At 38.5% G+C, this 16,323-nt stretch overlaps 1 protein-coding gene across 7 annotated transcripts in view; it reads left to right on the top strand.

Moving 5' to 3' along the window:
- The window catches only part of TENM2 (teneurin transmembrane protein 2), a 480,673-nt gene that overhangs the window by 42,779 nt on the left and 421,571 nt on the right, over positions 1–16,323 (top strand). For 5 of the 7 annotated variants that reach the window (XM_058815456.1, XM_058815455.1, XM_058815454.1 and 2 more), the window contains one exon: positions 5,175–5,177. The exons of the other annotated variants lie outside the window; for them this stretch is intronic. In XM_058815456.1, the coding sequence (XP_058671439.1) occupies positions 5,175–5,177 (3 nt within the window). The remainder of the gene's footprint in view (positions 1–5,174; positions 5,178–16,323) is intronic. 7 annotated transcript variants of the gene reach the window in all.

Here is a 16,323-nt window from a genome sequence, read left to right as displayed (position 1 = left end):
CACCAGAGACTGGTACCTTTCCTCATGTACAGTATCATGTACAGTGTCATTTAATACAGTACAATTAATAATCTTCCTAATTACAAATACTTGCATACTTCACTGATTAGTGCATAATTACATCAAGGTACACACTGCTTTTTCTAGTCAATACTTCATTTATAAAGCTCAGCCTGAGTCTGGCCAATGAGCCCCAGTGCTGCAGTGAATGCCTGCTGTCACACGTGTAACGTGACGTGGAGGTGGCTGTTTAAGTGTCATTACATTTTCTAAATATTTCGTGGGATGTGCTTTGTGTTTATGCTCTGCACACTGTTCTTTTCAAGGAATCTGTCAGCTTGTCAAAGGCAATGGGTTTGAATTGATTGTTAATGTGATGTTGAAGTGTCACGTCCTACTCAGGCAGGATGGAATTCCCCTTCAGATGGAAAATGGATAGGAAAGGTTTCAGATGTATATATAAGATCAAATAGAGCTTTTTGAAAATAAATTATCCCATAACTAATGAGTTTTGAAAGATATTATTCATTTTTTACTCTCTTATATTATAAAAATTTCTTCACTTAGTTCTTAAGTAGTAAGTTATAAAAGATGCTTCCTAAGCTCCATTCCTTAGGTCAAAGGAGAGAAAATCTAATTAATAAGCAAAATTTTGTTGGTGGTGGTGTTTGGGGTTTTTTGTTTGGGTGGTATTTATACATAAAATGTTCTTTTGTGATGTTTTGCAGAAGCTCCTGGCAGAGTTGAATGGCTTCTGTCAGATACTATAGGAGCAACCTGAAAATTAACTTTTTTCTTTGCTTTTAATTTCCTTATATTTCACACAGGTTAAAAACAACTTTCTGCTTAATTTAAGCTTTTACAAGTCCTATGACGCTCTCCTTCCTTGGCAGTGATAAGGGAAGTACTTTTATCTATTTGTTCAGCCTCTCTGTAGCATCTGAAATCGCTGACTCTCCTCTCTACACTCTTCCTGTAAGACGCTCAGGGGATGATTGGCAATGATTCAGGAAGGCTGAAGCTCTGCCTCTCAAATCAAGTGAGAGGTTTCTTGTGAGCAGCTGTTTGTCCACTTGCCTGTTCAGTCTTTGGCTCACAGACCTCTCATCAAAGTTCTTCAACACCTCAAAAGCTGTTGGTAGCACCACAGAGACCATGCTGAAATCTGAACCATCTGTGAACAACAAACACTATCTCTGGTAAAAGCAGAGGACCATTTTTTCAATTTCTATTTTGTCTATCTTACGGTTAAAGAACATCAGATTAGGCCAAGCCCATAAAAGAAAGATGTGATGATACTGGGGAGATGGAAGTACCTTGAAGAACTTGTCTTTTCCTAAAGCTACCTGCTCTCAAAGGCTTGTTATCATTGTTCTTAAAGCTAACTCCATTTTTCAGCTTGCAGTAGGACTCCTGTCCATGTGAAGTAGCTTTAAATGTTTTTCCAAGCCCAAATAATTGTCCCCCATTATGTGCTTCTCTTTGTCATCAGAGGGTGCATTGCTGTGATTTTCCATGTTCATGTGCTAAACCCACTGATTTTTGGAAGAGGCACTGCTTCTATGTGATATTGCTCCTTTTGATTGTGTAAAGAAATGGCAAAAATGTGGCCTTATGGAGAAAACTGGCAAAAGAGGTATGTGTAGATTGAAACAGTAGTTGGAACAACCTTGTGCTAAAACAGGGCTGTTTCCCTGGTGTCCATTTGGGTTTCTTACATTTCATCAGCACCACTTACACTGTAGTGATGTACAAACTCATTCCTTACCCTGAGAATAACCACAAGTTTCTGGAGCTCAGGACTGTGCAGCAGAACAGCACAGGTGTCAGAGGAAGAGGCATTTTATTTGTGAATAAAGTGCCAGAAGGAGCTGTAGCCACTACAAAGTAAGTTGCTAGTGTATTCCATGCTGGCTCCTGGAGGCACCTGCTCTAAAATTGAATGTGAGTAAGATCCTGAGACTTGTATGTATTGTTTGTTCATTACTCTGTGCTTGCACAGTGATTGTCCATCTGTGCTCAGGTCTGAAAGAGAGATTTACATAAGCTGGACTCTAAGATACATGATTCCTGGAATGTATCACAAGTACAGTTCATCCCCAGAGCACATCAGACTGTATTTAGATGCAATACCAACTCATATTTACACCTTCTGTCCTTTGATATTTTCTCTGGGCTCCCAAATGCATAATGCAGCAATCTGGGTAAATGAAATAAAAAAGATGAACTTATCAAGCTTGACTTCCTAAAGGCTGAGATGGAAGAAGATGCTTTGTAGTTTTTTAGTTTTCATTTTATTAAGAAGCATGCTAGTATTATTGAGGTCCTTCAAATAGCATCTCTCTTGCAGCTGAGCAGCTATTCAGTGGGAAGGATGACTTTTGTGGTTTCTGAAGTTGTTATAAATATCTCAGGAACTGCTGACTGTTGGAGTCATTCAGGCTTCTCAGTAGCACGTTGCTGATGGGAGAAGATCTTCACTGAGTGGGTGAAATTGTGTTTGCCTGAAAGTCCAAGGAGCCCATGGAAACCAAAACTTCCTTGCCTTGTTTGCCCTGTTGAAACTGAGACAGCATCTTGTAAAAAGGCATAAAATCATTCCATTACAGCAACATGCCTGTAGGCAAGGCACAATATGTGAGCATCGTTTGTTTGCTCAGAGCCATGACTGTCATTCAGAAATATTGAAAGGTAGCAGTTGGATTTTTTCACACAAATGGTTAAGGGACTTTTCTCAGCATCAAATTAGCGTTCAAGAGTGAAAATATAGCTTCTGTTTCCTCAGATGCTGAGTTGTAAGAATGAGTAATCGTGATTCCTGGGGGAATTTATTTTGTTTTTTTAACTTGAGTGGCACTAGATAAATAGGTTTATCAATTTTCCACAGAAGACATATTTAGTAAACTTGAAATGAGATGAATTACAGTGAAGTTACTCCTCTTTCCAGTTTTCTTTAGGAGGGGAATTATTTTAAGGAGCCATGTGCTATTTATACCTCCCACATAATGCTGTACCCTCCAGCTATATTACACAGTGTGGATATGGACAAAACAAGGGATGGCTGTAATTGCCTAAGTGACTGGAGTTTGTTTTTTTGTGGTTCTTTTATTTTTTTTCCTATTTAAGATTGTTTTGCTCAGTGAAACATCACTGACTCCTGTGTTCAGAAGTTTTTTTTCTGATCAGTTTTGTTTGGTGTGGGGCAGGAAGGATTGGGTCAAGGTTAGGACTCTGACCAGAGGGGCAAAGGAAAGAGGAGTCCAAGGAGGTTCCAGGTTTGGGGCAGCAATGGAACACCACATCTGTGAGGGAAGGAGGAATCTGCCATCCCAACCAGCTGCTCCCCATGCATGCTGGGGATGCTGCTCTGCAAAAACAGCCCAGAGCAATTCAGAGAGTAAGTTCTGAAAGTTAATATCTATATAAATTCTGGTTAACTTTAAAGCCTCTTTTAGTACAGCAAACTTCCCAAGCTGCATTTCTGAAGCTAATAATGTATGTAAATCAGTTTCCTTCTTTCACAGAGTTCTCTACATTTTCAGTATTAAATAGTGAAATAATAATCCTTATGTGCCCAGTCCTGTCAATATATCCCTGGGCAGCTTCTCAAAGGCTCCTTGAGTCTCAATCATCTATATTCATTTGCCAGTTCTAATTTTCTGGATAATTACTGCATATTTCAAGACCACTTCTGTTGTGATACTTAGCCAGATTTAATTCTTTCAGATACTTTATTTCTTAACCTATAATTTGACTTCCGTGAGAGTATTTGAAGATGGGTATGCATATTCAGTCTAGTCCTACATTTTGGGATTGAATCACACTCCAAGTGTGTCCTCTGTCTCAATCAGGACTCCCTGTCCTGTCCCCTGAAGATTCCCTATTTGTGGGCTAAATGTCCTTCACAGCAATAAGGACACTTTTTACATAATGGAGTCCAGCATCAGCTCTTGTGGGTGACAGAGTGCCATCTAATCTTTCCAAATGAAGGTTTCTATTCATTTAAAGCAGAATTTCTCATATGTTTTAATTTTATTTTTTTTGTGTGGTTTGAATTAATTAATTTCGTTTCGCTTTTCTAGGTAGCAGGACAGATGAAGACAGTCTAGTGTGATTACAGCTATGTGGGAGTTTTAGAGGTTTTTTAAAGGAAAAAATATTAAGAGACTTGTGATAAATGTTAGGAGCCTGCCCTATAACCACAGTAGGCAGACATTAATAATCAGTGTTTTCTGTGTTACCATCAGTCCAGCTGTTTTGCTAAAGATCCTGAGAAAACACTCTGGGAACAGCCAGTACTGCAGTGCTTCAGCTTGAAGGCTGGAGCTGAGGTGGAGGATTTGGACAGAATTCTGAGGAGTTCACAGTCAGCATCCTGAAGATAAACAATTCTACATGGTGAAGAGCAAAGGAGGTAGCACATCACTGTGCTTTTTCTGACTTTGGTCAGTTCCCTGATATTTTATATTAAAGGGTTTTTTCTAGGTTTTTTGGTTTTTATACTGATACTTTTCACCATATTTTCCCCCCATAATTTTCAATCCTGGTAAAAATATTATGGCATTTGCCTTTGTCTGAAAGATAATTTATTCCACTTTCCTGCATTTTTTCTAATGTAACATAGTGCCTTGAGTTTAAGACATTAATGTGGTTCCAGATAATCTCCTAGTCTTGTTTGACACGTGATGGCTTAAAAGCACTCTTTATAGAGCAGAATATCACAGTATTAATGTGCAAAGTGAGGGTTATTCTCTTTCTCTACATCTGATGAATTCTTTGCATGGCTTAAAACAAATGGAGGAACAGATCATCTTACAGAAATAATGATCATCTTAGAAAAAACCATCTGAAGAAATCAATATTTTTCTTTTCCTGACTTTTGTCCCTCCTTATTTGAGTCTAGTTCATGAAGTAATGGAATGTTAAACTTCTTCAGATCACTTCTGTGGTGATAAATTTTGACACTCTTTCAAATATTGGTTTCATGTATTTCCTTTTTGTTAGCCTTCTTGTGCTGTATGTACTGCAATATAATTTTTTCTTAGCTTGAAAGAAATGTTGCTTTTTTTTCTGCAAACAAAATCTTTTCAAACCATTTTAGATTTGAAGTATTTCTTGAGTTTCTCTGTTATGTCTCAGAGGAGTAGAACATATGTGGCAAGTTCTCCAGAAAGAACGTCTCAAAAGAACATATTAAAGATGAAATATAAGGATTTTTAGATCAAAAGGATAATGATTTTTTAAAAATCTTTACTATGTGATAAATTAATCAGAAGGTATTATAAAGATGTACAAACTTGCACAAGGAGAGAGAAGGAAGACAGGGACTTGGAAATGAGCGCAGGCACAGAGCTGGAGACACTCAGGAGCTGGTCGTGAACCAGAGCTGTAACCCAGGCACCTGTCAGAACCTGAGCTGGGTCAGAGGGAGCATGATGAGGGAACCTGGAATGAGCTCAAACCCTCACTTTATCAGACATGGTGTGCCATGATAACCAGGGGCTGTTCACACCATGGGCTCAGCAGGGGAACACGGTTCTGCCCTCCTGTGATTCCCTTAAAGAATAAAAACCCAAAATGATGCTTAAAGCTGAAAGTAATCAGCTAACATAGATCAGTATGAACCCAAGTTGTGTATTTCTGACAGGAATTCTAACAGACTTGACTCTGTAACTGTGAAAAAAAAAAAGCTATTTAATAAAACCCCAACAGATTTTCAGAGCAACTAGACATATGTATCTAAAAGAAATGCTGGACCAAAACACCTCACACTATGATAATTTCTGTTTCAGATTTCTTGTGTGAGCATGTATATGACTCATTCATGCTTTAAATGCAGTTGTGAATGCATTTATCATTTGGTTGGTTAATATTTTTTGCATTAGAAAACAACCATAGTGGAAGCTGTTCTAGCAGATCAGCTGCAAGAAAAGCCAGCAGCAGCAAAGGAGAGTCTGTTGGAGATTCTGACATCAGATTGATAGATAAGCTATGCCTATACCCTCAAAACAAAAATACACAGTAATTAAATTTATATTCTTTATTACAGTCTATCTAATTCTCAAGATCTATTTTACTTATTAATGACAGGCTGAATTCCACAAGTCTCTGAGCTGTCATGATGCTCGTGTTGTAACCACAATAGGTTGTAATCAAGTTTAGTACATCTCAACATTGAAAGGAACATTCTTGAACATTCTTCAAGAATTGGAAACTGAAATCTTGGTTCTGCAAGTCTGTTAGCTTTAATGAAACAATACTAATGGTATTTCAAAAAGGATTTTGAGAAATAATCAGAGAGCAACTTCATTATTAGGATTGATCAATAATAATGAAGGAAAGTTCTGGTTTGTCTGCATAGAAACTGAATTTATGGCAATGCAACAAAAATCTGATGGTTGTAGGTCTGGAACCTGGAATAAGCCTGCACAGCTGCAGCGGTGCTCAGTGTACCAGAGTGAAGTCCATACTCCATTTATTTGTGCCCAATAAAGCATTCACCAGTCTGGGAAATGGCTGCAAACCTGACGTAGTTTGTTCTGTATCCTGATGGTCTGAAAATACTGACTTGTCTTTTAAAGAGTTTCAGAAGTCTGAGGCATTAAAATGTCAGAGGCAATATTTTTTATAGACTCTTTTCTTATCTAATTGAAACATAAAGTCCAGTAAGTGAATTGTGATAATTTTATACAGGAGATTCTATGAAAGCTCCATCCCATTTAGGTAAATGTGTTTTAGTGCTGTTACTGAGGTGCTAATACAGAGCCCTTGCCAAGCAGCCCTTTTTAGCAGTAGCTAAAATAGCTAAATTTACATGAACTCAGCTTAAACAGCTAAATTCATGGATGTTGAACAAGTGCTTGAGTTCTGCTTCACAATCTGAATGAAACATTTGAAATAAAAATCACCTCACAGTAATTTTGTTACCTAAGGATTATTGGTCACCCAGGTGTACTCTCACCTGGGGCTGCAACAGGCAGCACCTGATGTGTGCTCACCACATGGGCTTGAGTCACAGCTGAGGTGGTGTCCTGTGAGCCTCTGAGCATTGCTGCTGTCACAGTGAGGTTCCTGCCTTCCCTGCTTGACCTCCCCTTTCCTCAGTGTTTTCTTGGTCCTTCTCCCCCAAAAGAGAAAGGATCTCATCTCCTCCTAGCATAACATATCTTCCTTTTCCTCCATGTTCCTCTGGACATGTTTGCTGCTTGTTTTGCCACTCTTATCTGTCAAGTTTTTGTTCTCACATGTGTTCCTATGTCCTTTTTGTCCAGCTGTATCACAGCTCTGCTCTGGCCCCTGTGGGGTTATATATTATTTACATGTTTCATTGAACTTCATTACAGAATGCTTCAGCCTTATTGCTGTTGGTGCTTCTTGCAAAGTTAAATGTGGAAAAGTGTTCCTGTGCTGTTGGTACCTTGTGCCAGTGTTACCTTGTGTAGGGGGATAAAATATTAGAAAATAAAGATGGTGTAGAAAGTAATCTTAACCCTAACGAGTTGCAGCTGGGCCAATTATCAAAGATTAGGAGCAGGCCTGACTTTAACAGGCCACAGCTGTAAGCAATGAGAAGATGACGCTATAAAAGAGTGGGGTGGCTGCATGATAAGGGACCTGGAGTCAGTGGCTGCTTTGTGAAGAAGAAAGAGTCAGTGCTGTGAGGAGTTGACCACAAGAAACACCAAGAAGGTGTGGAGCTTTTGTGATAAGGAGACAACAGTATGGAGCCCCCGTGATAAGATGACAATAACATAGAGCTCCTCTGGCAGAAGGCAGGCAGCCTGCCTGAGGGATACAGCATCCCCTGCTTTGGCTGGGCTGTCCCAGCACAAAAGAAAAAATAGCTTAAAACGCAGTTTTTAAACCATTTCTGTTAAATCTTTACAACCTTTATATAACCCGTTTCTGTTTATGGTGTCCAGAAAAAGGAGTGTCACAGGGATGGTGGCCAGGGGCACAGGGGACAGTGCCACATGGAGCTTTCACTGCTTGAGGGGCACAGGTTGGGTCAGGAGCCAGGGCTGGGTTAGGAATGATTGGATTAGGAGTGAGGGCTGGGTTAGGAAGGATTGGATTAGGAGTGAGGGTGGGTTAGGAGTCCAGCTCTCATTCAGAAGTGCTTTGATTAATACTGGACTGATACAGCAGACAAGCCTTGTAGCAATAAGTCATAGGGCTTTGGTAATATACATAGCAATTGAGTGCCAAAATCTCGTTTGGCGTTTTGGAGGTTTTTTTGATTTTGTTTTGTTTGCTGTGGATTTCTGCCATGCCCATCACTGTACATCACTGGTTAATTTCATTCAGCTCAGTTCTGAAGTGCGGAACACCATGTGCCCCAGAGTCAGAGCTGGGGCTGCCTGTGATTTCAGTGGCAGGGTGCTCACCTGAGAGCCAGAACCTCCCTGTGCTCCTGCAGCAGCAATGCTGAGTTATCCCCATGGCTGAGCAGGGGCCATTAGTCCATTGATTGCTGCTCCTGGCTGCCATCCTGCCTCATACACGGTTTGAAACAGATACTCAGTGACTTAGGAAGTAGATGCACAATCTGTGCATTTATCAGTGGGAAGCAAAGAGTCGTTTTTGTTCAGACACAGGTGAGTTACTGCTTGTGATGGGCTTGAAGGCTACTGGTGAAAAAGATTTCCCCAGAAAATAACTAGGCAGGAAAAATGAGCTGGGCTTCTGAGGATCTGAAGTATAAAATATGCAAATTACAAGAATTTGGCATACTGTCAGGCTTAGACTTTTTCCCTTGATATACAGAATTTGTGTGACCTGCTCAGTCAAGCATCCTATTTGCAATAGATTTTTACAATGAAATTTGCTAGTGGCTTCCTTTTTTTATTTTCTCTTCTTTTAGCGTGAGCATTTTCTGACAGAAATTCCAAGTCCAGTTTGGAGCATTATGTTATGCTTTAGACATCTGTGTCCTTAAAAGTGGAGTGAAAATACAAGATGCCTGTTTGAATAACACGGTGTCACCAGCAGAGCTTGCAAGTGATGTGAGAGGTGATGGTGCTTCCTTATGCTTCTCTCATCACACATCATGTAGTACATTTGGGCACGTTATGTGGGTAGTTCTTTGAAAAAAGAATAATAAACAGGTCCAAGATGTGATGTCAGATCTAGTTAATCAGTGTACTAGAAATACATTACCCTAAATCTTGGTTAGGAAAATAGTAATCAAAGTCTTGAGTTTCTTTTCATTTGGAGAGACAGATGGCATATCTGCTTAACGGCAAATATCCAAAAGAAATTTTTTTAAAATCCTATCTTTCAAAACATGGCAATCAGAATCATCTTGGAGAGGAACTATTAAATTTAATAAGCCATATGTTCAGTGAATTTGCTTATTTTGTTCAAAGATGTAGACATAGAATTCACCTCTGTGTCCTTTTGTGTAAATTAACTGCCTTATTCTGTGCTACACAATTAAGGTATTTAACCAAGTTCCAAATGTGCAACATATTATTAGCCAAACACAGCTACTAGTTTTCACATTGCTGAAATAAATGAATTTAGGTGAACAGTCTGCAGTTTACTAGAATTCCCTCTGTGGAGTTCAGCGTGTTTGAAGATCAGATTGACTGGCAGCTTCCTTGGTATACATAAAACAGATCTAAAATTATTTCAAATAGAAATTCTCTGAGGATTCTATCATCTTTGCCGTTCTGTTGTACTGAAGATGCAGATGTGCCAGACTGTTCTGCAGGATTATAAATGCATTAGTGAAACTCTAATACACTCTCTAACAAATATATGCAGTGCAAGAGGTTTTCTTCGCCATCTTGTACCCACTCATTTTATTTATTTCATGTAATTGGCATGTTGTTCTGCTTTTATAGCTTGTTAAAATGAGATGTGAAAATGGCTGTAGCTAATGGCTGCTGGAAATCTTTTCCCATGGTAGGAAGGAGGAAAAAAAAAAGGCATTGCAGATTTTTAAAGCACAGAGCTCTCCCACCGAGAAGCAAAGATTAAAAAAGATGGATATAATGCATTGCTGTGTGTGGTAGAAGAGAGTTTTAATGACCTTGGATACATAAATGAGCATTGTAGACAGTGTCCAAGCCCTGAAGGGCACCCTGTGGTAGGGGCAGTGCCTGAGGCAGGGCTGCTCTGGGCTGTGGTGCTGGCACTGAGACAGATGTGCTGGTAGTGAAGGAATTTTTCTTTCCTTCTGCAGAGAAAATGAAAAAAGAATAGGTGGAATGAGGTGTTCTGAATGCCTTCCTCTGCAAAGTGCAGGGCTCGGCTCCCAGAAACTCAGACAAGGTGAACGGTGGGCAGAGCTCAGCTCCTCCTTCCCTGGAGTCAGGGCACTCCAGCCCAGTGGGTGGACATAAATTAACATGATTTTATTCTGATTTAGCAATGAGCTGTTGAGGTCTGAGCAGTCAGAAATCCATGTGAATGTCCAGTGCGTACATCCCTAGATTTAAAAGAAGTATTTCTTGTTTTTCTCCTGCACTACACTGTAGCTACTGTCACATTATTTCATGTTATTTGAATTGCTGTCAGGAGAAGCACGAAGTCCGTCATGTGATTCTTAAACATTTAGTTTTTAAACTTTAGTGGCTTTAGAAAAAAACTGAAATTTCAGTGCTGTACACCATGATTTTAAATGGTTGTTCCTGTCTTATCAGCTCTTGGAACATGAAAGGATTTTAGTTCCAGGATTTGACCTGAGAAAGTGAAAGGCAGCAGAAGAACTTGGCTGCATCAGTAGTCTTCTCTCTCACTAAGGGCATTGCACTGCCTCACTATATCTAATGAAATGGGCAAACTATTTTTATTTTTCCACCTGATCTAGGCACCTCTTGTTTGTTCCATGGCAAGACATTCAATTGCAAATAGAAATAAAATCAAAAATTCCTCTTGAAAAAAGCATATCTTGCAGAGCACTTGTTTTCTCGTATCTATACTTCCTATACAAGAAAAAAATTATTTGGATACTTAAAAAAAACCACAAATTAAGAGTTTGTTTCCCTTATAAAAACATTTCTGGAGCTGCTGGGAAAGGGCTTGAGTTTTGTTCTGTACGTACATATCCATTATTTTTTAAATAATTTCAGTGCAGCATTAGATTTCTGTACAATAGCATAGCACCTGCTAGATGTGTTCCAGAGAATGATCAACTGTTGTGTGGCTGTTCCCGTGTAAAATATTGGTAAGATGAAGTATATCAAACACATTTATCTGCTGCAAATCAGTTTGTCTCAGAAAAGACCCAGTTAAATTATATGGAGCCTAATTCTTCTACTGATACACCTTCTGAATTTTATCTGATATACTGTATTTTTCTTTCCCAATAGGTCAAATGAATCATCCTTTACTTTCTCTTTTAGAACAGACAGTAAAAGTAAATTCAGCACACGCCATTTGTGTATAACTGGCGTGATTTACTGCACGGCTGAATATAAAATCATAAAACTTACAGGACATGGTTAATACATAACCATCAAAATAACAGAGTGCAGTTCTAAATTTATGAGGCTGAACTTAACACTGAATATCAAATAAGAACCACATTGATTTCTGTAGCGCATGGCTTAAAAACACATTAGGTGGCATAACTGCAAGACAGTACATTGATTTAAGCGTAAAATGCATAGCACTCAATACTTCACCACCTAACGCTCCCCAGTAATGAACAAAGCTGTTGTATATTGATGAAAGGAAAATTATTTGTTTTGTTAGATTATGGTACTCAAGCAGATGCCTTGCTTTTAGGCTGGGTTGGCATAATTGGAGTCACTCTTAGTAACAAATGACGTTGGACACCTGAAAGGGAGGGTACACGGTGAACTCTGCATAATGTGTTTTAAGAAAGATGTATTTAGTCTGGACTTAATGTAGGTCTGAATTCAGGCACCCTTGTTTCAGGGAGGGTACTTTGGCAGTTACAGAAGATTAATTGCATTTTCGAGGCCTCTAATTGCCTTTAAAATGTTAAACATTTGCCTTCCTGAATCATGGCCAGAGAGTAAGTCTATAAATCTCTATCACCCTTGCTCACTGAATTTTGCCAAAATGAATTCTATTTACATCAGGAAACACCTTTTTTGCCATATTTTAGGCCCCAATACATAAACTGCTTCACCAAGTGAAGAGTTTCATTGACTTTAGTCTAAGGTCCCCAAAACATAAATTGAATTGGCATTAACATTTCCTCTTGATTTAGTCTTAAGTAGAAAATTCCGTGTGGGGGTTGAAATTGGGTCTTTTGAACATGATTTTCTAACAATGCATTATATCCAGAGTGGTATCCTTGTCCTCTTTACTGCTCCAGTAGTGCAAAGGGGACTTGAGGCAGCTCAGCCAGAAGGTTCAGGTGAGGGTGGTCCCTGTGCAGGGAGTGGGGACAGCCAGGAGCTGCAGCGAGTTCTGCCCTTGGTGCCTCGTGTGAGAGAGTGCTGCTCACCAGCCTGTGAGAACAGGACAGCAAAACCACCTTGGTCTTGAAGGACTTGAGTTCTTTAGAAATACAGATGTGTCTAATAGCTCCAGCTGTGCACACACACATTTGTGTGTTTTGGATTTGCTGTACGAAGTGCAGCTATTCCTGTGTTCAGTCTGTGGCCTCTGGCAGGGTGTGCCCTTTGGGGTGTGTGCATTTTGTAGCTGAAGTAATCAGATATCAGCTCCAAGTCTGTGTTGCACATTCAAAGCATTCACAGTGTGCTGCATTGATTGTGAATGTTTTAGAAGACAGATTGGATGCAGTCATGTTCTAGTCTTGCTTACATTTTGGGTTACTTTTTTTTTATCCTGCAAAGTTTAAGTATTAGTCTTCATGACATGCAAAATGGTCTGAGGTGTTGGAGAATAATGTTTTAATCATCATTGACATTTTCAGAGAAGATTAAAATTTAATAAAATTAATTGTCCATTTTTGAATGGCTCACTTTGCGGTTAATCACACACCTTTAGCTTCCCCTGCAGATGGGTATTTCTTTCCTGCAGTGGTTTTTTTTACCTTGTAACTCACCTGTAATTATGATAATTGATTAAGTTGTTGGTTATTATTTTTTCTTCAAATTAATGGAATGTAATTTTAAGTTATGCTTAGTGTGAAATAAACTGCTTTTTTTATCTTGTTGAAAGAACCTTTTCTAAATCAGTAGAAATATTTTTTCTTTCCCTTTTAAAGGAAAATCTCCAACATAGTTAAAGAATATAGCTTGCTGAGGTTATATTTAATGGCAAGTATAGAATACATTGTTTTCACTGCTGTGCATCTCTAGTAATATAATTTGAAGTGCTAGGGCCCTTTGCATCCATTTCTGAATCTATTATTAGTTGATTAAATTAACTGGCTGGATCAGTACAGTGAGAAGAGACACAGTAATGATATTACAGAATTAGTATGCTATGATGAATTGTCAGGAAAAGTAACTGTGACAGCCCTGTGGCCATATGCACTTAGCCATGCAATTTATAGTCATTTGAAAAGCCAAGGACTTTTCAGTTTTGGTTAGGAAATTTGTTCTTGCTTTTGACAGAAGTTGAGGGATATGTGAGTCTTGAACAAGAGGGGGTTTACAGTGCCAACGTGAAAAGAAACTAAAGGCTCTCCTCAACTGCTAGCATTTGGATAATTTACAAAGAACAAGCTTCAAAAAAGGATGATTTTATTGTAGCTGTGCGAGTTCTTTTTAGATTATAATATGATAGTGCATAGCATATAATAGTGTGGTTCCTTTAGAGTTGTAGAAAATAGTATTGCTTAGGGTCAGGTAAAAGTGAATGCAATCTTGTATCACAATCTCAGTAGTTATGGAGCACCACAAATTTTGGTACAGCAGCAGTAGGGCCTTTTTAGGAGGACAGTAAATACAGCTGGCTTTTATTCTTGCAATGATTTGAGGCTATTTAAAATGCCTTATTTTGCCTTTATGCAAGTATTTGTAAGTAAAATAAAGATTGCCAAACACCATCAAAATCACTGGTAGTTACAGTAGGTAATCAGCATGTGAGAGTTGACTCAGGGCCAATGCTGTAGCAATTCCCACTCTTTTCAGCTTACCCTGCTTAGTTGCTGGACACTTGGAATTTAAATTTAAAATCTTGTCATTTTTGCATTTACTGTATTGTGGGTTGGCTCTCTCTGTTTTATTCTTAATCATTAAAGCCAATTACACAAATATATTTTCAAAGTAGTAACAGGCAGAGCCTGAGTGTAAAAGCAAGTGGGCTAAGACAAAAGACAGCAGATTGTGTAGTGAGCTCATTCTTTTTGTGGGCCTAATAAATGGTTTATCAGCAGCACTATGGATCTGTAATCTTTGCTGAACATCAGACTAAAATTCTTGTTAAACTTTATAAAGTGGAGTGTTAAGTCATTTTTCTTAATATTGGTTATGTCAGTTCAAACTTTTGGAAAGGAAAGGAAAATGTGAAATAGGTTTTTAGCAGTTAAGTGACAGGATGTAAGAGGAATTGTTAATCTTACAGGAAGCCACTACTGTGGTGGTTACACACAAGTGTTGGTCCCTCCTGGGACATTTTCCTGGTCTGTGGGTGCTGGGGATGATCCTCCAGACTGCTCTGTTTGCTACCTGGTGCCCTGAGAGCAGAGCTGCTTCTGTCCCTGTGTCTGCCCCAGCAGATTCTCCTTAGCACATGTCGATTTCAGCCTTAGGAGGAAATACAATTTTTCGTTTTCATAAAATAATTCCACTTTCCAATTTTAATTAGAGAAACATTTCCTAGCTGCAGTCTGAGGCTGACCTCTAAAGGTTACTTGGTCCATGGGTATGACATAACAGTTTATACACGATCTGATCAATCCACTCCTCTCTTCCTCTGCTTTGCTTGCTTTCTCATCACAAAGTTTCTGTAAGTGTTTGAGTCTTTTCTACCACAGCTGAAGCCCTTTATTGCTTGTTTTTTAAATGAAGAATGGGTTTTTCCTACTGTTTAAAATTTTCTTTCTTAATTTAATAATCAGGTTAATTTATAATCTATTTGAGTTATATTAATTTTTCAGAGTTAATATACTAAGCAAAACATGTAGCATTAATACATTCAGAAGAATAATGGTCTCACCACTGTTTTCAGTAACAAGAACCAGCAGCAGTTTTGCTATTTTACTGGTAGGCATCCTACAATTAATAAAAAGTTAAATACTGCTGTTAATTCTGGTGTTAAATAAGAATACCATTTCTACAGTTTTTAAGTTAAAGCAAGTAGTCCCTTGACTTCAAAGTAAAATATCTCAAATACTCAAAAAATTAAATGTTGCTGGCTTAAATGCTTAATTTTCTAGACAAAGATTTAAGTATTTTTCAAGCAACAAAATGTGTTGATAAGTCTCTCTATTTGTATGGACTTGCCTGAACAGAATCTTCCTTGAAGTTGTAACCTAATACTGATAATGGGGTTGCTGGGGTTTTGTTTTGTGTTTTGCCTTTACCTTTACTATAGAGCTATTTAAAACCATAGTCTGCTAAGGTAATATTTCCATAATTACTGCATTTAACTCTTCAGATACTGATCAGCCCATGTTTCACTGACCTTTTGCCTTGGTCTAAAGCTTTATTTTTGCATTTTGTGAGCTTTGTACTGTTACCTGCATGCAGCCTGTGTAACAAACACTGCAGTCACATTTCCTAATCTTCCTGATCTATGTATTCATAACAATTAGCACTAAGATACTCTCATGCTTATTGGCAATGGTAAGTTCTGGGTGTTGGAAAAAAACCCCTAAACAGCCAACAAAAAAACCAAGACTAAAAAACAACCCTCCCCCCACACCACAATATAACAGACAAGGTAGTATTTCTTTTGAGTTGTTCTTTTTGCCACATTTACAGCATCATTATTTTAAAGTACTTTTCTTGGTGTTCCTATAGAAGCAGCTTCTGAGAATAGATGATCAAAAGTTGCCCTTGCAGGCTGCTCTTGGTTGCAGTGGGTGCTAGTGATTGTAAGGCTGGAGCCAAAATTTAAGCTAAGTAAAATTGAAAAGAGGCCCAAAATGAAAAGGATTTTATTTTTTATTTGCCCTGCTTTTTATTGCAGTGAGTTTCTACAGTTAGGGTGTTCGATTTGGGGTCATGTTACACTTGGGTGACCTGAAGTGATTAAACTTTGGTTCTCATCTCTGATTCACCCAATATAGAGGCAGATAACCTTTTAAGATCTTGCTTGTGAGTGTGCATGCAGAAGTGCTTGGTCCTTTTTGCAGTGTGTAGTCAGACTCCAGAGTATTTGTGTTTGGCAGTAACTATTCATAGACAGAGATCACTGTCTAGGAAAGAGCTGTGAAAAATGTCAATTGCTTGTTTTTAAAATTTTAAAAGTTTGATAGTAATA

The sequence above is a fragment of the Ammospiza caudacuta genome, chromosome 16 (genome assembly GCF_027887145.1).
Source record: "Ammospiza caudacuta isolate bAmmCau1 chromosome 16, bAmmCau1.pri, whole genome shotgun sequence".
In the NCBI taxonomy this organism is placed as follows: Eukaryota; Metazoa; Chordata; class Aves; order Passeriformes; family Passerellidae; genus Ammospiza; species Ammospiza caudacuta.
The sequence above is the reverse complement of the archived record's forward strand: the minus strand, read 5'-3'. Positions and strand labels throughout refer to the sequence as shown.